This window comes from Nannobrachium achirus (assembly GCF_963921795.1).
Source record: "Nannobrachium achirus genome assembly, chromosome: 11".
NCBI lineage: Eukaryota > Metazoa > Chordata > Actinopteri > Myctophiformes > Myctophidae > Nannobrachium > Nannobrachium achirus.
In genome coordinates this window covers 45,074,323-45,094,277 of record NC_137820.1, presented here as the reverse complement: position 1 = coordinate 45,094,277, position 19,955 = coordinate 45,074,323, and the positions used below count along the sequence as shown (strand labels likewise).

At 41.2% G+C, this 19,955-nt stretch overlaps 1 protein-coding gene across 1 annotated transcript in view; it reads left to right on the top strand.

Moving 5' to 3' along the window:
• LOC308294368 (uncharacterized protein) overlaps nucleotides 1-19,530 on the top strand; it is a gene marked incomplete at its 3' end in the record, with an annotated part of 34,548 nt that extends 15,018 nt beyond the window's left edge. The window contains exons 5-16 of the mRNA XM_080737100.1: nucleotides 1,211-1,567; nucleotides 2,100-2,135; nucleotides 2,616-2,683; nucleotides 4,357-4,606; nucleotides 5,199-5,327; nucleotides 7,368-7,411; nucleotides 8,061-8,139; nucleotides 8,703-8,831; nucleotides 9,543-9,668; nucleotides 13,253-13,324; nucleotides 14,682-14,704; nucleotides 19,527-19,530. Coding sequence (XP_080593226.1) covers nucleotides 1,211-1,567; nucleotides 2,100-2,135; nucleotides 2,616-2,683; nucleotides 4,357-4,606; nucleotides 5,199-5,327; nucleotides 7,368-7,411; nucleotides 8,061-8,139; nucleotides 8,703-8,831; nucleotides 9,543-9,668; nucleotides 13,253-13,324; nucleotides 14,682-14,704; nucleotides 19,527-19,530 — 1,317 coding nt within the window. The remainder of the gene's footprint in view (nucleotides 1-1,210; nucleotides 1,568-2,099; nucleotides 2,136-2,615; nucleotides 2,684-4,356; nucleotides 4,607-5,198; nucleotides 5,328-7,367; nucleotides 7,412-8,060; nucleotides 8,140-8,702; nucleotides 8,832-9,542; nucleotides 9,669-13,252; nucleotides 13,325-14,681; nucleotides 14,705-19,526) is intronic.
• Between the last annotated feature and the right edge of the window lie 425 nt (nucleotides 19,531-19,955).

Sequence of the window (19,955 nt, the reverse complement as noted above, 5' to 3'; positions counted from 1 at the left end):
AGATGGTAAAGCAATGCATATTAATGCTGCCACCATCTGGCGAAAGTCAGGTAACAACACCGTCTCACGATGACGTAAATTGAGATGTACTGTATGCTGAGACACATGAGCCCATGTTTGTCTTGTTGATTTTTTTTTACTGCCCCTTTTTAATGCCCAAAAAGTTAATTCCCCCTTTTTGACAAAAATATGAATGTTCCAAACTGAGAGCTTCTGAGCCAAAATGTAATAGTCGTTATTACAGACTTAGAGCAAATTGACTAGTCAGTTATTATGGTTAGCCAGTGCAATCTAGTGAAAAGTACATAATTTACTCACAATTTCACCTCAACTGTCTTACAGAACATATTCTTAATGCCCCCTCTCCTTTTAATGCAAAAAAGGTTAAAGCCCCGTTTTAGAGCAAAAAGACGAAAAGGCCTCTTTTCATTTTGTCTTATATAAATACATTGAAACCCCTACTTTAGTTTTGAGTAGTTAAGTGTCTTTTCCTATGAACAGACGCCTGCAGAGGAGCCATCGAGGACATCCACCACCAGGGCAAAGGTATGTATATAATGTATCTGATGCACTGTTACAGTATTAAGGTTTTGAGATTTTCATTAGGGTACTTTCTTTCTTTTATTTATTTATTTATTCTATATTTTTTGGGGTTGTTTGAATTAGTTTACATTTAGTTTAGTTGAAAAAAGTTTTAGTATTTGTATTTAGTTTTAGTATGATGAAAGCCTAGATTTATAGAAGCAGACAAAGATTTTATTTCACGTATGCAATTCTATTTTGTTTGAGTTAGTTTGAGTGTGTTTTGCACTGTTCATTTGTTGTTCATTGTTTATATTCAGTCTTAATATTAGTTAACTGAAATATATCCTAATGTGAACATTTAGGGATGACAAGTTGTTTTTAAATATGTTCACTCATATTCCAGTAAATGAATAGAAAAGACATGCACCTTATCTTACCTTAGGAGGAGGTTGAGGAGGAGGAGCCTGTAGCTTCAGAACCAAAGATAGAACAATCAGATTTAGGAGAGAGAGAAACCGAAGAGGAAGTCGCTGCTGGCGCTGATGCGGAAGAACAGGAGGAGCGGAGGAAGAGAGAAGAAGAAGAAGAGGAAGAGAGGAGGAAGAGAGAGGAAGAGGCGGAGAGCAGGAAGAGAGAGGAAGAGGAGAAACGCCAAAATGAGATGGAGGAGGAAATGAGGCGGAAGGAGGAAGAGGAACGAAAGAGGGAGCTGGAGGAAAAGATGAAGAGGGAGGAGGCTGAGAGGAAGCTAAAGGAAGAGGAGGAACGTAAGAAGAGGGAGGAAGAGGAGAAGCAGAGGAGAAAGGAACTGGAGGAGAAGAGCAAGAGAGAGCAGGAAGAGAGGCAGAGGAAGGAAGTGGAAGCCAGGAAGAAGAAAGAGGAGGAGGAGGAGAAGCGGAAAAGAGAGGCGGAGGAGAAGAAGAAGAGAGAGGAGGAAGACAAACGGAAGAGGAGGGAGGCGGAGGAGGAGAAGAAGAAGAGAGTGGAAGAGGAGGAAAAGCGGAAAAAGCGAGAGGCAGAGGAAAAGAAGAAGAGAGAGGAGGTATCATGTGACTCTCAGGGCTTTTAACCGGCAACCGCTCCCAAATCCTGGATAACTCAAATGAAGTCATTGGTTTTATGCTCCCTCTTTGAAAAGTAACAGAATACAGACGTCATAATGTAACAGAAACACGTCCTGATCAAAGATGATTAAATCTATGGGTGGGTGCGTGGGGGGCAACATTTGAGTTATCCAAGCTCCTTCTTCTTTTTTGTTTTTGCACTCCCAATCCCATCATGCTTTGCGGTGTGGTCAATGGTCACAGATCACAGTGTGGTCGCAGTGTTTTGCTTGCCACATGGATAGACAGGCTGGTTGTCCGAGACATGTCATAACACTCTCACAGCACGCTGTGTGTCTTCAGAATCACAGTATTACATCTGCACTGCATTCACGGGCAGGCCTTTGGACGTGTTATGTATTAACGGCTTCTCTTGTGGGCTTTGGCATTTAATGTGTTTCCACTGAGAATCGCTGTTTTCATTGTTTGATTAATCTCTTTCCAATTTCCGTGTGTCTTCTTTGTCAAAAGGAGGAGAAACCCAAAAAGCTCGGTTTCAAGGAAAAGGTAAAATTTAGGTTTCTTGTCACAGAACATTCCAGGTTAATATTAAAGAACCATACCAGATTTTTTGTTTTAAATGTTGGATCTTTATCACTCTTACATAGATAGAGGACCTTTGCTAAGTGTCACTCCACATCTCTCTCTCCCCACTTCCTGTCAGTCTACTGTTCTATCAATAAAGGCAGAAAAGAAAAATCTATAAAAACATTTTTAACTCATTCTTGTTATTGAAGACTGGTGCCTCTCAAAACAAGATCTCAAAATCATACAAAAGCTACCTCACTTCAGCAAAATGCTATTATGAAGTTGATTCGAACTGGGATATGATGTTGATGCTCTGCTCTCACTTAGATTTAGTCATTTAGCTTGTAAATTAGATCTGCTATTTGGATTCAGCACCCAGATAAGACTGTTTAGGGAGAGTTGAATGTGTTGATTCTTTGTTGTTATAATGGTGTAACACTAATCTATTTCCTTTGCCAGTTTGAACCAGTTAAACAGAATGGAGCTGTCCATGACAACAAACTTAAGAAACTAGAGCGGACTTCAAGGTGAGGTTTGTTATACTGACCAATTTCTGGGGTCTGCTCATAATGCCAACCTCCCATTATTCCAAGTAACAGGCATTCGCACACATAGACATCAAAGGGGGCTTGAGCCCCTGCCCTTTTATCTATCTGTAAAAACTGCCCTTTCCAGACCATAAATGCAGTTTCTACCACTTTTTGTGGTCACATGTTCAGATACTGGATTCTGATTGGCTTAAAACAGTGGTAAATCAGTCAACAACCTTGAGTTGGCTCATGGACCCCGCCCACTGTTGTGTTGCAGTTGATTGTAACTATATAACCTTGCCAGTTTAAACTGTGTTTTCTTTCATTTATATGGTAGAAGTGGTAGAAAAGCAATTTACCATTCAAGGGTTGTTGTTATTCAAGGGTCCACAACCCTGAAACAGAGGTAAATCAGCCAACAACCCATTCCCTCTCATGGTAAATGGCTTATTTTTACTATGGTGAAAGAAATGCAAATGCCCTCTTTCCATGCCATACCTGAAGGCAGCATTCAAGAGAATTGCCTTGTCCAAACTCTCCTGAACTTGAATGCAGCATCTTATGTTGAAAGAATTGCCCTCTCTGTGTTGAAATCCATGCCATTATGCCACATCTCCAGTATTGACTTGATTATGCTTAGTTCAGTGTGGTTTCACACACTTAAAATAGCCAACCTCCAAGCTCACAACGCGTGAGCTTGGAGTTCTGCTATTTTCGGTGCTTCCACCAAAAGGCCCTTTTGGAAGTTTCAGCCCCTTCCTCTCTAACATTCTCTGCACATCCCTGCCAAGTAACGCCCCAATAGTCCGATAAACTTTAGGTTAGAGTGAGGTGAGGTTAGGGTTAGGGCCGTCGGAATAATGACATGGAACCCACTTTCTTTCCAATATGGCTGCTGTGCATAGAGCTCATTCCCATTCTCATCACTACTGCCTCAGTCTGTGTTCTGTTCGCTCATATGCAGCTCAACACACCCCTCTCCTGAGGAAAGCAGCGTGAACCTTTTTAAAGTGGGAGATGAGGGGGGTAGTACTAGTAACTGACAGTAAGTCATTCATTCAGACAAATGTTTGTAATAACTTTGTTTTGGAGAATTAAATCACATTCTGCATTCATAACAAATCCTCTAAGGACTTCTGCTTTTCACAAATAAAACTACATCTATAAAGTATACATGATCTAAATTGAGTACAATCAAAGGTGACAAGGGACATTTGGGAGGAGGCCCGTCAGGGTCCTGGGGGACAGGAGGGCTTTCATGTAGGAATGGGCTAAGCCAGTGGTTCCCAAACCTTTTCCCAAAAGAGAAATTTGCTCGGGACCCAAACTAGTGAAAATAGCAGCTCTGCAAGCACACAATACATTTCGCGTCGCGTTGTGAGCTTTTAGATCGGCTATTTTCACCACTTATACTTTTTTTAAATTTATGTCATTTCTGTGTTTGTTTGTTTGTTTGTTTGTTTGTTTGTTTAAATGTGTATTGAAAATATATTTCTAGAAAAAAAAATATATATATGTACAGGGTATATAAAATTGGATTTTTACTTGAGTTGTGACCATAAAAAATGTGTCCGTGACCCACAAATGCCCAAAGCCTGGGTGCTTGTTTCTAGTCATCCTAATAAGTATTGTGTCACAGCTTATTGACCCGTTCACGTGTTGCTCTGCAGCCGAGAGAACGCGCACGCTTCCACGGCGGAGGAGGCGGAGCGCCTGGAGGCGGAGCGGAAGCTGATGGAGCTGCAGCGCCGACGGAACGAGACCGAGACCGAGGAGCTGGAGAAGATGAAGCTGAAGCAGCAGGAGACCGAGGCCGAGGTGGAGGAGCTGAAGAAGAAGAGGGAGGAGAGGAGGAAGGTGCTGGAGGAAGAGGAGAGGCAGAAGAAGCAGGAGATCGCCGACAAGAAGGCCAAAGAACAGGTGAAGAACGACAGGCAAAGGAACTGTGTCATTTTATCAAAAGAGCCAAAGGGCTTTTTTGTGCTTGAGCTCAATCAAGAAAAGAAGTGCATAAAATGGGTGAGACACTTTCTCCGTAAAAAAGAAAGAAAAACTCAATTGGCATTATCACACATGGGTGATGTTATGGTCAGAAAGAAAGAAAGAAAGAAAAGAAAGAAAGAAAGAAAGAAAGAAAGAAAGAAAGAAAGAAAGAAAGAAAGAAAGAAAAGAAAGAAAATTTCTACAATTACTGCCTATAATGACATACCCAAAAGAAGCCTCAAGGGTTAAAGTGGTTACAATGCTTATTGGTTGGTATAGGAAGTCCAAATTGCAATTAACAATAACATACTGTATATAAAACCATTTGTTTTTAATAGAGAGGATGTTTCAATATGGAGTCTCTCATAAGTATGTAAGAATACAACACATTTATAAAAGCCAAGTCATTTTGGAAAGAAACCCAAACATAGCATAATACTTATCAGACGCAGAACTTGTGGAGAGACTACAGAAGGACTCTGTAATTGTTTAGATGTCGTCGATAGAAAATATGTCCTTTTTGTAACAGGAAGAGAGGAAGAGGATGAGGGAGGAGATAGAGAGAAGGAGGGCGGAGGCCGCGGAGAAGAAGAAACAGATGGAGGAGTCTGCGGGGGCGAAGCCCTCCTTCAACGTCGGTGCTAAAGGCTCCTCAAAGGTGAGAGTCTGGAGTCTCAGTCAGTTGGTTTCACTCTGGTTGGGGACCAGAATGTTCTCTGACCACTGAATGAGGAGCAATATAAGAATTAAATCACTGTCACTCATTTAACCCATTTAGGACTGAGGCCATCTAAATCCTGACCTACGTTTTCTGAAAAACCTCAAATATTCTTCAAAAATTACAAAACAATATATTGCTATATTGTTGTTCTTTCATTCCAAGGCTTTTCGGCTGCAATACCAAAATGTCCTTGGCTTTTTTGCTTTAGGGGCGCTCCTCACCACTTTACCCCGCCCACCTCATAGTCTCGTTACAATATTGCCTGCTATGCCTCTCGTCCCTTTGAGGAAGCAGAAGCAACTAACGCAGATGGCTCTGAAGTCTGAACTAGCCAACAACGCTCCCCTGGGTGACATCATCCAGGGGAGCTTTTCAGGAGAGAACCGTTCTGACACACCCACCCAGAAAATCACAGAGATGAAAGGCAAGAGTTAATAAATTGTGTATTTTTTGGTTGGGAAAAGACACTGGGAAGAATAAAAAACAAGAACAAATAGACGATTTTTTATGTTATGGTGTAGCCCCTTTAACTCTGAAAGTGTTAATTTTCTGGAGTTTCAGAGTTAAATTGACACTTGATTGATTTTACTGTGTGTACTGTAGATGATGGCTCCAGTGTACAAGACAAGTCAGTTCTGGCGGTGGAGGTTTGGAACACTGAAATAGATGTACTGTACATACTGGTCTCCTAGGTTTTTGCAGCATTCTGTTAACTGCCTAATTCTGCCAGTATGTTTTGTATTTGCTTATGCTCAGTTTACAGTACAACGCTTACAGTATAGTATCTGTTTTCACCATTTTACAGTCTATTGACTGTGGACACAGCCCAGTCTGTAAAAGTAGAAGACATGGCAACCCAGCGAAAATACATGTTCGCCAACCATCGCAAAAATGGGTTTGGAATCACCATGCAGGAAATGAGAACCCACTTTTTTTGTTTTTACCACTTTTCTTATTTTTTCTTATTTTTTTATTTTCATTTGCTTAATCCCACTTTATCCATGTGCATCTAATATTGCCCCAATGTTATTGAAGCTTGAGAAAAGGTCAACATGCTCTGCAGTTTAATACTCTCTGGTGGTCTGTTTTCCAATGTTCCCATTTTATTATCTGTTTCTAATTCCTCTCGTTTGCAGGCCTTATATTATTAGTTGACAGGGATAAAAAAAATGAATATGATGTTGCTGGCATCTAATCTTTGTTTTAAAAATATCTATTTTCAAATGAGGACCAATGACTGGGCAATTTTCTCACTGGGGTATTAGTGGAGGAATGTTGTGGATTGTGTGTGTGTGTGTGTGTGTGTGTGTGTGTGTGTGTGTGTGTGTGTGTGTGTGTGTGTGTGTGTGTGTGTGTGTGTGAAGTTCCCCGCTTCCCAAGTGTGTTTGTGTGTGTGTGTGTGTGTGTGTGTGTGTGTGTGTGTGTGTGTGTGTGTGTGTGTGTGTGTGTGTGTGTGTGTGTGTGTTACATCCAGCTCTGAAAGTGTATATCAGAAGCATGATGAATCCTAAGCAGAAAGTGTGGGTTTACAACCCACATCCTACATGTTTGGAGTGACAGCTCTTGTGCTTATCCTGGCTCCCCGACAACCCAAACCTTCAAGAACCAACAGCGTTCATTTACCAGGCGGAGCACTGGTTCTAAACCTACTGGGTCTGAACCTACTGAGTCTGGACCAGTGTTGCACTGTCGCGTTGTCAATGGATGAAATGGTTTGTAGAGGGCTACGCTTGGCCAGGAAAAATGTCACACTACGTATACAGCGTAACATGTTAGAACACACCACTGGTCTGAACCTTCTGGGTCTGCCACTCTTAGGTGCCGTGTTCACTCTGGCTTTTTTCCCTGAGTTGAACATATTTTAGCTCTCAGGAAAAAGTCTTAACTGGGAGCTGTTGTTTATTTCAGTTTTCGTACGTGAGTTGTAGTTGTTGAATGATGATATTACAACTTAAAACGATATGTTGTTTTGTACAGATCGGAGAGAAGGCCGAATTTTTGAACAAGTCAGCCCAAAAAAGGTGAGCTATAAGGCAATTTTGTAGCTTCATGTTCCATCAACTCAGCTGAAGTACTGCAATACACCCATATTTACACAAGCAGATACCGTGTGCTGCTACTCAAAGATTTGCCATTTCAGTCATGACAAGTGACAAGCCAGTGGGCCAATTACTGTACATGAGTTATATTTGGTTGTTGTCGGGTGGAAACCTTGTATGTCCAAAAGGGTTTGTTTTGTATTTATCATTTTATAAATGATTTAAACTAGAGAAAACAGCCGATCTACAAGCACACAACGCCTCGCGGAGGCGTTGTGTGCTTGTAGATCTGCTGTTTTCACTACTCTTGTGCAAAACAGTTTAATTTTTACTTTTGTGCAAACAGTTAAATCTTTTCCTAATGGCCGGCCTGGACCGGCCGGGAATGAACCGGCCGTTCGGGAGTTGTCCCGCTTTTCCCAATGGCCAGCACGTCCCTGCGTGTCACTGAAAAAGAGCATGCATGAGCAAACCTTACCAAGACAGACCCTCATTTTACTTATGTCTTATAAGTGATACGATGTTGTCCTGTGACAAGAAGTAATTTTTGCCACAGGACACCGTCATACGACTCAGTATGAATCAGTCTTTAAGACTAAAGTTCACTTTGTTGCTCATCTCTTCTACATAGTGGCACAGTCAGAACGGCCCACACCCCGATTGTCTCCAAGATAGGCAACAGACTGGAACAATACACTTCTGCCCTACAGGTGAGAGACGCCGATTCATCTACAGCAGTGGTTCTCAAAGTGAGGTCCGGGGACCCCCAGGGGTCCTTGAGGGGGATCCGGGAGGTCCCCAGCAAAATGTGTCAATTTAGAATAACAAATGTGTTAAGCACTTTAAATTTGGAATATGAAAAACAAACAAACAAACAAAAAACATTTTAACAACACAAATCTTGCATATATATTTTCAGATTAATACATCTTAATTTGGGGGTTCTTGATGTGAAAAAGTTTGAGAACCACTGATCTAAAGCAGTGGTTCCCAAACCTTTTTGCCAAAAGAAATGTTGTCTCCCCATGACATAAACTAGTGAAAATAGCAGATGAGATGACGCAATTTGACATGTGTTTTTGTAATTTATGGAATTTCTTAGATTTATTCATTTATTTATGAAAAATGCTTGAAAATCATTTAAAGTAATTAATAATAATAATAAAAACAACAGACATGTGATGTAGCACTGTACAGTAGTAGCATCGATGCAGAGTACAGTAATACATGTATCTTACTTTCTTTTTCACAAAGTGTCAATGTATTTCTGCAGGGAAACAAAGACGTCAAATCCCCCAAGTCTGCTGTGGCAGACATTCCTACAGGAGGGACACGTAGCATTAAAAGCATGTGGGAGAAGGGCAACGTCGGCTCCTCTGATAGCCCTGCTCCCTCAAATAAGGTAAGGGAACAACAGAGAGAGAGAGAGAGAGAGAGAGAGAGAGAGAGAGAGAGAGAGAGAGAGAGAGAGAGAGATACCTTTGACCACATACTGTCCCTATGTTGGGTATGTCATTATAGACAAAAATGCTCTAAAGTTATGACTGAGCCGAAGCAATGTGAGATTGTCGGCCTAGTACAGGGCTTAAAGGAGTAGTTCACCCCCAAAATGACTTTTTTTCTATTGATTAGTCACGCTATGGAGACTAGAGTTCAATAATATTTTTAGTTTTTTGTCGCATTCCTAAGACAAAAATGTGATGACAATAAATTTACCCCCATTCGTTCCGGATGGTGACCCGTTTTGAAACGGGTCACCATCCGGAATCAATGGGGGTACATTTACTCGAATCAAATTTTTGTCTTAGGAATGCGACAAAAAACTAAAAATATTATTGAACTCTAGTCTCCATAGCGTGACTAATCAAGTCTCCATAGCGTGACTAATCAATAGATTTGTATAAAGAATACACTTTCTTTTCGTTAACTTTCATAACTCTGTTTTCACATTTCTTTATTCTAGTAGAAAGCCTACATCTTTAGTTGTACGTACGTTTGTACATTTTTGTTTTATACAGTAAATGTAGGTTTCCCATGCCAATAATGCTCCTTTGAATATGAAAGATGGGAGTACTGTATCTCTATGAATGACCTTGGACCATGTCTCTCCCAGGATGCGGCTGGGATCAGAGTGGGCGTGGCTGGACGGGTCAACAGCTGGATGGCCAAGCCTGCTGAGGTGGAGAAGACACCAGCACCAGCACCGGCCCCTGAACCTGAACCAGTTAAACCACCAGCAGTAAGTCTTAAACCTGAACCTGAAGCAGTTAAACCAGCAGCAGTAAGTCTTAAACCTGAACCTGAACCAGTTAAACCAGCAGCAGTAAGTCTAAACCTGAACCTGAAGCAGTTAAACCAGCAGCAGTAAGTCTTAAACCTGATCCTGAACCAGTTAAACCAGCAGCAGTAAGTCTAAACCTGAACCTGAACCAGTTAAACCAGCAGCAGTAAGTCATAATCAAATGTCCCCTACTCCCCACATTTTCTTGACCACTTAAGGCCCATATTACTTCTTGGTTCAACAAATAGCGAATAGTGGAAAAGAAACAATCTACTCACAAGCTCACGAGTCACGACACATTGTTATGTGATGCATTGTGATGCTTGTAGATTGGCTTTGATTAAAATTGTTATGATGGACTTTGATGCATTTTGACAAATGCCCAAATTAGGGACACCAATGGTTATCATACATTTTAATTAAATTGTTAAATTGAGATATTATCAAACATAAATATCAAACCTATCAGAAAGTGTACATTTCCCAAAAGGAAGCGCTGTGTATTTAATTCAGTCTGACCAGAAACAGGGAGCCACACATAAAATGAATGAGGAATGAGAGGATAATTAAAAGCAGAGGCATGGATCCCCTCAAACCCCCCAGCAAATCCAACCCTGACTGTAGGTACTCACACAACAGTGTCCCCTGATATTCTATCGTGTGGATTTACTGTACACATCAACAACTTCACTGCTGTGCCTGTCCCATAGACTGGACATAAGTTTAGTGACACCACATGGACAATTCTCTACCCAGCATTTGAGAAAAAAAACAATACCAGTAAGCAGTGGTGCAATGGTGATTCAATGTTTGGGGGGTCACGAACGTCGCTCAACACCCACTATACAGGTCTATTGATATGCATATACGTAGGCTTGTTTCTTTGTTAAAACAGTTGTCGAGGTGTGAACTTGGGGGGGTGCGAGACCCCAGCTCAGAAAAGATATGGGTCGTCGAAGGCGCGCGACCCAAGACTGCGGCAACACTGCCAGTAAGACACCCAAATGGCGAGAAGAGGTTGTGCACTTGGGCGTGTGCACGTGGCTACTTTGGAATGTATACCCTTCGGCTGAGCTGGTCGAGTCATCAGTAGTTGCGTTTCCATAAAGCCATTTTTTGTGCATTAAGGCTTTTGCGCATAAATCTTTTTATGGAAACACTTCAAAATTATTCGAAAAAACTTTTTTGCACTTGGAGGAGGAGGATTTTGAGGCTTTATCGAAAAAATGTAATGTGCACTAAGCGAATAAGTTTTGAATTAAAATGCAAAAGTAAAACCAAAAGTAAAACCATTCGTCATTATTCTCCTTTCCGCGACGGCGTCACGTGCACAGAATGGCCAAGAACAGCAGACCTCCAAGTCCAAGCTCACATCGCATCCGCAACGAGCTGTGATGAGCTTGTACTGTGTATCAGCTGTTTGCAATGCTGTTGCGGGGGTGAAGTAGCCTACAGTATGTGGAGTGGAGTGGAGCGTCTCTTCTCTCTCTCTCTTATCTTAAGAAATCTATAGGCTGAAGAGCCCTGGGTTAGAGACAGTGCATGTTCAATAATGTGTCTCACTTGACTGGAAAAATACCGCCTGTCCGACTGCTTATTTCATGAACTATCTCCCAAGAATCTCATTTTATCAGTGGATGGAAACAGGCAAAATGCGCATTTTCTTTTTTCGACTCTCTGATGATTCGCTTCCTATTTTCGAAAAAGATTTATGGAAACGACTAATGTGATGTCAGAACAGGTCAGCCATATCCATGGAGTCTGTGAGGTCAAATGTAGAGGTATTGACCAGCTCCATATATAGAGATCTATATATGTGAACTTCAAGCTCACAACGGGTCACACAATACGGCGTGTTGTGAGCTTGTAGATCTGCTATTTTCACAGAGCCTTCCCTCCAGAATGGAGATGCTAGGGTCCTTAATGCTACGCTGCTGGAAATAATCTGATAAAACTATCCTGTTACCTACCGTTCAGCCCGAGCGATAAACAGTACACACACTGTTTCTCATGCCAGGTGGCTGAATGCCAACATATCACCTTGCACTTCTGTTTCGGCACCCTTCTATGGCCACAATAACTCACGTTCACCTCGGCAGTTATTTTAAGATGATTACCTTACACCTCATTCTTTACATTCACTGTAGTCAAGTGGGCAAAAACAGAACTCTCATTGTTGCTAAGAATGTCTTTCTGTGTGTGCAAAAAGGACTTTGCCGCATTGGGACTCCACGTCTGTCCACTCCAAACAGTCGCTCTGTCTATATTTGACGATGAGAGCACCACTTCCTTTTGAGGAATCCTTCAGCCAAGGGCAAACAGTCATATTGCTTCATTTTGAAAAACAATGACTTTTCACCATTTTATACAACAAACTATGCCTTTTTTTTTTAAGATTCCATAACACAATCTTATATGTATAACCTTCTTAACCAAAACAGTGTGAGTTTCATAAGCTTTCATACAGCAACAATTGTGAGTTGTTGTTCACTGCCTGGCATTGTAATGTAGTGTAGTAATGTAGTAATGGCTTAATACCATCATAATCCATCATCATAATTCCTAAGGATTGGGTGAAGGAGGCCCTAGTTATGTGGTAGACATTGTGTCGTGTTCTATATTGGGGACTGCTAATGTATCTTACCAGTTATAGGGACACACGTGACTATGCTGTGTCTGCATGTGTAGGGGAATTGCTGACTGACGTATTGCATTATTCCTACTTGAAAGTTACGAGGGGGATATCTTTAGTGTTGTGTGTCCAGAGGAATGGTCATAACCTTGAGTTTACTGATGTTGCAACACTTCCACCCCATGGGAAGAAGTTGTACAGCAGTCTGCTACTTGGACTTACACTTAGGACAATTACTACTACATTTTGGACATTTAGCAGACGCTTTTATTTTTTTCTTACAAGTGTGAGATCAGAGTAAATGGCATGAAGCCCGGTCACTAAACGACAGGGTAAATGGTCACATAAGTAAACAATTTAGTGCTTCAAAGAAACTGGGTTACTTTACCACTGTATTTCTGCTATTGTTGTCAAACATTGTGTTTACTGGCATGTGTTATTCTCTTCTACTTTGCTAGCTTTTCAGCTTTCCCTCTCTTCAGCTTCGCTTCCTTTCGGACTTTTCTGTCTTCTCGCTTCCTTACTGCTCACATTGGAAAAGGTACTGAAACCGTGTGTTTACTAAAGTATAGAGCACAAATTTGGAGTGTTAATTCAACTCTGAGAATTTACAGACCTGCAAAGTGTCCATTTGGTTCCCCACTATCAATGATTTAGCTGGGGACCCCCCTGGAGCCCACCAAGGACCCCTGGGGGGTCCCCTAGCCCCATGTTGAGAACCTATTTTGCTAAAGGATCATAGATTAATAATCATAATTAATAATTATTAACGTATTTCACCTGTCATATGAAATGCCAGGGGAAAAACATAATAATGGGGATTGATATGAATCATTTCAGTTGAGACTATTTGGATTTCAGGGTTGTAACTTCGAGTACAGATAACACTTTTTACGGTTCATCATCACAGGAAGTGAAACCCAGCGATGTTGGCAACAAGCGTGGCCCCTGGGAGACAAAGAAGACCTCCACGCCTGCTAAGGTACAAAGAGCAAGCTGAACACAACCTGCAGAGTAACCATTTCATCTTGTTGTTGAGCTTTAAAGTCACATGCTTGTTTGTTTTATTCAGTCTACCTAAAGGCGTGACTTCAGAGGTAACTGTATTGTAATGTGGCTTTAACACAGTGATTCTCAACCTTATGAATTTAAAGGACCCTCAGTTTGATATGCATTTATAGGCCCATTTGATACGAGTTCTACAGTATCTCCGGGACCCCAATCTACACTGTAAAATCCTCAGTGTTATTTATATATTAATATAACTTCGATTAAAGGGTCCATTTTGTCCAATTTGTACACAGTCGGAGTTACGGGCCTGTAAAGGTCCTTTTGGTTTTTATGTGTAATTTAGCTGGAGACCCACTGGAATCCCCTCAAGGACTATTTGGGGTCCCAGGGCCCCACATTGAGAACCACTGGCTTAGCGTAATGCGCGTTCCACTCTGCACACAATGTGTGATCGCTGTGGTGATTGCACTGGTTCCATCCATGAACACTTCAAACTATCACCGTGAACTGCGCCATGCCGTATTATGCATATTTGTAAATGCAACATGTGTGTATGGCTATGATTATTTGCCAATATGGCCTCATGGAACTTTTATTGCATTCTGGGATTTAGAGTTCTGTGGAAACATCTCTGATGTGGTTTCTCAACCGGACCAAGGACGGATCTTTCCATGTCACACTTGGCGGTGATCTATGCGATGTTAGGGGATAAGTTGGCTGCACGACACGGCAGTTTGGCATGGGTAACTGCATTACAGAAACAATATAACGGTCAGAAATACCTTACAGTTCATGTGGTTATGCTTTGATACAATACTGCACCTCGCGCAATTTTAAAGATCGAAGTGCTCCAGAAAACTGTTTGACGTGCAATTTTCACCCAATACTCAATGTGTGTGTGTAGCTCTGTGTGCTCGTGCATTTGAGTTTGCGTGGGATGGCTTATACATCTGGTGAGAATTTTGCTGAATGCATCCGTCTTTAGGGAAATAAGAAGTGGCTTTCTTGTGGATTGCTTGCCTACAGTATGATCTCACCCTGCACCGCACAATCCTGAGTGTTCATTTAAATGAACACTGAGAATTTCACAGTGCACCCCACCTGAACCCACTCACTGCACTTTGTTAATTTAACTAGGAGTGTGTAAAAAGTGACCCATATGGTCATTGTTACAACCTCAGACTCAAACTGATTTTACTGCGTACTGATGATAGTCCTTTGGACAGCTCCAAAACTGGATTACATTAATCCTTAATAAGGTGCTGTGAATGGCGTTTCTACGGTCAGCTCTAAATAATTTAACTTCCTCTTCCTTTATGTGTTTACAGGTGCCCGTTGGAGGAAGGAGCAAGTTTGGCGCAAAATAATGGTAAGTAGAAAGTTTAATGTTCTGCACATCAAACCAGGACCCGATTGGACCTAAAAATAGCAGGTGTCAGGAGAAAGAGAGCGTGTCCTTTAGGCTAGACTTTGAGTGAAGGAGTGAGCCATGAAGTCATGACAGCCATTTTATAGCCACCCCAGTGGGCAACCATTACTGCCATGCCCCTATACCAAACCCACCCTAGCTGTTCACCGTAAATCAAACGTTCCACTTTGGAACACTTTGACACCGGTCATGGCGCTGTGGACTAACGTCACCGCGACCTTGTTTCACAGTATGAAGAACGTTCCAGTCTTAGCAAGAATGGCTGTCATAGTTCACCCCGCGCCACCTGGAGCCGCCCAATGCCACATAGCATCGTTCCACACTGCAGCTGCTTGATTGTCACATTACTGCTGTGTGCGGGGGAGGATTAGTGGCCGTTTAAGCAGCAAAGTAGCCTCAATCGCCAGGCTTATTCAATCAGGACTAATGATAAAGTCTTGCAAAGCTTTAGTAAACTTAAAAGCTGTTATCAGAGAGTTTGCCGACTAAGAGAAGTTGCAATAGTAATGATGATAAATTTGATAATAATTGAGGTTGCTGCCAGTGCCACTACTACCGAAGCGCTGACTTTGATGAGATAATACATCTCTTCCTTACTTTATCCTCAAGCGGCTTAGCCTAAATGCCAATACAAAAGTAGTCCTTATGTAGACTTACCCCCCCCCCCCCCCACCCCCCCCACACACACACACACACACACACACACACACACACACACACACACACACACACACACACACACACACACACACACACACACACACACACACACACACACACACACACACACACACACACACACACACACACACACACACACACACACACACACACACACACACACACACACACACACACACACACTGGTTGTGCCAGAGCTATATAGAACAATACAAATGGAAAAGTGTTTGTCAGGTTTTAGTTTCAGCCCTAAATAGTGTTCCTCATTTGTAACCTCCCCCAATTCTTGATCAGAAATAGACCCCCGAGGAATGAAGTGAAGGGCAAATGACAATGTTACGGCTTCCAAACACTCCAAGCAGAGTCATGGCTTCTACTGCAGTTATGTGTCAGCGGACGGAGCAAAGGGATTGATCTACAGCGAGTCACACGCACATGTCACACACACACACACACACACACGCGCGCACACACACACACACACACACACACACACACACACACACACACACACACACACACACACACACACACACACACACACACACACACACACACACACACACACACACACACACACACACACACACACACACACACACACACACACACACACACACACACACACACACACACACGTTTGCATTACTATTCTAGTGAGGACAAACTTTTAACATACATTTTATAAATGCAATTTCTTACCTTTTTTAATGCAATCTTTAACCTTAATCATGAACCAGGTCCAAGACATTATTGTCCTTGCAATGTCTATTTCTCAACTTCTACTATACTTGTGGGGACATTTGGCCCTCACAAGTATTCATATACTGTACTAATGGCAGTACACACACACACGCACACGCAGACACGCACATGCGCGCGCGCACGCGCACACACACACACACACACACACACACACACACACACACACACACACACACACACACACACACACACACACACACACACACACACATAAAGATTTACCTGTTGGTTAACAGCCAGGAGGTTAATAATCTCTACTGGCACCTCATAAAGTTTGATGGGCTATGCTATGCGTTAAAAGCAATACTGACTGGCTCATTGAAAGGGAAATTTATCATTTCTCTTTCTCTGTCTCTCTCTCTCTTTTTCACCATCTCTATCTCAGCAGGTGTGAGACCGTAGCCATCGGGATCCCACTTTGAAGGCCCAACCAAACCAAATATATAAATCGAAACATTTTGATTCTCCTATAAAGATCAAAGGGACCAGGAGAACAACCTTTTTGCTACAAAGTCTACAAATTATATTTTTTAAAGTTGCTTTTGGCGTGGCCCTTTTACATTAGTTTGGTGTGTAATAGGAATGTTCAGTGTTTTCATTGTTAACAATATAAACCTATGATGATGTATTCCCATTGCACCTGACTTGATTTCTTTAAAAAAGTCATTCATTTGATACCGTAGAAAGAGTTTCCCATGCTATCAGTAATTTAACTTTTTGGCCGCTGTTGAAATATCAAATATTACATGAATAAAGGTTAGAAGGGTGGATGATGGAGCAGCCATCCATTAAAACACTACGTATATTAGTTACCTATTATAATATGATTTCAAAATTAAAATAGGAATTAATTCTAGTTGTTGTGTTGTGTGCTTTCTTTCTGAACTTTCTTTTCAGTATTTCAGGATAGATTTATATAATTCATTCATTAACGGGATTTGATGATGTCACGTGGCTCATCTTGAGTAATATGCAACTACTCTAGCTCTAGTTTTATATTCCATATACCATCACAGCTTGTTCTGATTATATTAAGCATGCTTTATTCAATGTGATATCTGAGCAGGCTGTATTTGCCACGTCATGGATAGCATTTTTATCTGTGACAGACAGTACAATATATTACCAGTGAACTGATTGTGGTTTGACTTGCCTGTACATACTTGACTTTGTGTTTGTTTTGCTAAAGAGCGGCGCTTCATAGATGATAGAGACCACGGGTAGAACATGTCAGTGGTACAATCAGCCCAGGACTGCAGCCAGAAAACCACAGTTTGCAAGCAGTTGTCTTTGTGTACAACATGGGGGATGTCGCCTTTTTGACATGTGCAAATTTGTTTGTGCATTTACTGTAATATCTGTTAACCACATGAACCCTACTGTCCCTAATCTGGGGGGAAAAACAGCTCATCTAGCTCACTGGTCCTAAACCTTTTAGCTTGTGACCCAAAAGCGAAATTTGATTTCGCTTTTGGGTCTGTACCCAGGCTAGTGAAAACAGCAGATCTACAAGCACACAACGCGCCGCCTCGCGCTGCGTTGAGAGCGTGTAGATCGTCTATTTTCACTACTTCTAAGTCTAATTCATGTAATTACTTAGATTTTCCTTTGATTTCTTCATGAAAGCCTTTTTGTGAATGCTTTTTGAAAATGTTTTGAAATAATAAAAATAACAAAAATTAGGAGACGCATAAAAGGTTGTCCGCGACCCACATATGGGTCCCCGACCCACTGTTTGGGAAACAGTGATCTAGCTGATACAGTACAAGCTCACAACGTGTTGCATTGTGTGACAGGAAAAAAGGGGACTCTGGTCAACTAAGTGTACAGTATAGGGTTTAAGTGGTTAACACTGTGACATAAAACAAATGCCTACATTTATATCTACATGACCAAACTCTATACCAAATTTGATCTGTTCTGCCAAAAAGGAACTGTCATTCCAGCTTCTTGTTTACAATTGTCTCTTTACAATTCTATTTGCATCGCAGCAGGAGGGATATGGTTGATGGGACAAGGAAAATGTTCACCCTACTGTACCAAAGCCTGTAATGAACAGATACTGTACTCTGGTGTTTCAGAGGAATGCCTTATTGATCTCTATGTGCTTGAAATGTGCCATGATGATGCATATCGTTACTGTCGGGCAGAAACCTTGTATCTCCAAGTTTCAAATTTGTAAATTTTTTCGCAAAGTAAAGCCCTGCTTCATCATACCAGGCCATCGCACAAAAGTTGTGAAAACAGCAGATCTAAAGGCACACCGCGAGGCGCTGTGTGCTTGTAAATCGGCTATTTTCACTAGTTTAAATCATTTTAAAAATGATAAATACAAAACAAACGGTTTTGGACATACAAGGTTTCCACCCGACAACGACGATATTGTGGGGTCTTTCAGATTAACTGTTGTAATGAACTGCTTTATTTTAAGGTATGAACTTCTACATTGTACTTGCTTCAGCAATAAAAGAATGGAAGCCTTGACATTCGCTTTGGTTTTTATTTTTGGTTGACTGTCAGGAGGTGCTTTTATTACCCTGCTTAACCGGTGATTAAATCATCTAGCGCTGAAACATACGTTGATGATGAAAGCTGGGAATGGATGCCTGACATTTCACCTGGGAAAGGGTTAGGGTTAGTGTGTACATCCATCAATGTATAAGTGTCTCTGCGTGCATGTACAGTAGTTGCATAGCATTTTTGACATTTTCAAAATGTATATAAAAAATAATACAGTTATTACACAAGAGGCCCAAGTTGGGGCTAGTTTCATTATATGTATACATTTGTATGTACACTTTGATTGATTAATTGAATCCTTTTTTAGAAGTTTGCATAGGAAAAGCACAGGACACAGTATACAGTAGTTCAAAATCAAATACAAGGTCTACTAAAAGGATTTAAACCCAGAAAGCACAATGGCTTGTTTACATTTTGGTCCTTTGGTACTCAATTCATAGAGTAAACTTAAGCATATGTAAACCGTAGACCTTTTCACACTTTCCCTTTTCAATGTTTGTGAATTTATCTGATCTGATCTGTTCCTCAGCAACACAATTCCACTGACATGGTCTTTTACATGATGTATTTTTGATGGAACTTTATTGTACACTTTTCTAACAATAGACAATGTCTCTCCCATGCCGCTCAGCCATAGGACAGTGCAGTCATATGACTATGAAGGGTTGGACTATGTACAGTATCCTCAATCCTCAAAGCTGAACTTGTTGGAATTGTGAACCTCAAGGAATTGGAGTGTGTCTCTTGTTGTCCCCCTCTCTCTGTGTCTGTGTCACAGGTAAGGATTATTTTATGAACTAGGGAAATTCCTTTGATGTGCCGTATTTCTTTGAAATATAGCATCATTTTGAAATGCATTTTGTTGGAATTTTGCTTTGTAAAAAACAAAACTGGAATCCTGTATTTTAATTTTGACTACAGATTTATAGTTATTATTCATAAGCTTAAGTACTACAGACCATATATGTTCCTGAATTATGTTTATTGTCATTGTCGATAGCAAAAGTTTCAACATATAAATAGTCATCTTTCCTCAAAACATCTCACTATAAAAATGGTTGTCAACGCTCTCACAAATCATGAACATGAATCAAGGAACATGAATTTGGGGCAGCCTGTCAGTCACTCAGAGTAACAGCCTCTCTAGACAGGTGTAGACAGAGTTTGAGTCATTAGCATGACTGACATTCAGTCATTCTGTTTGTTT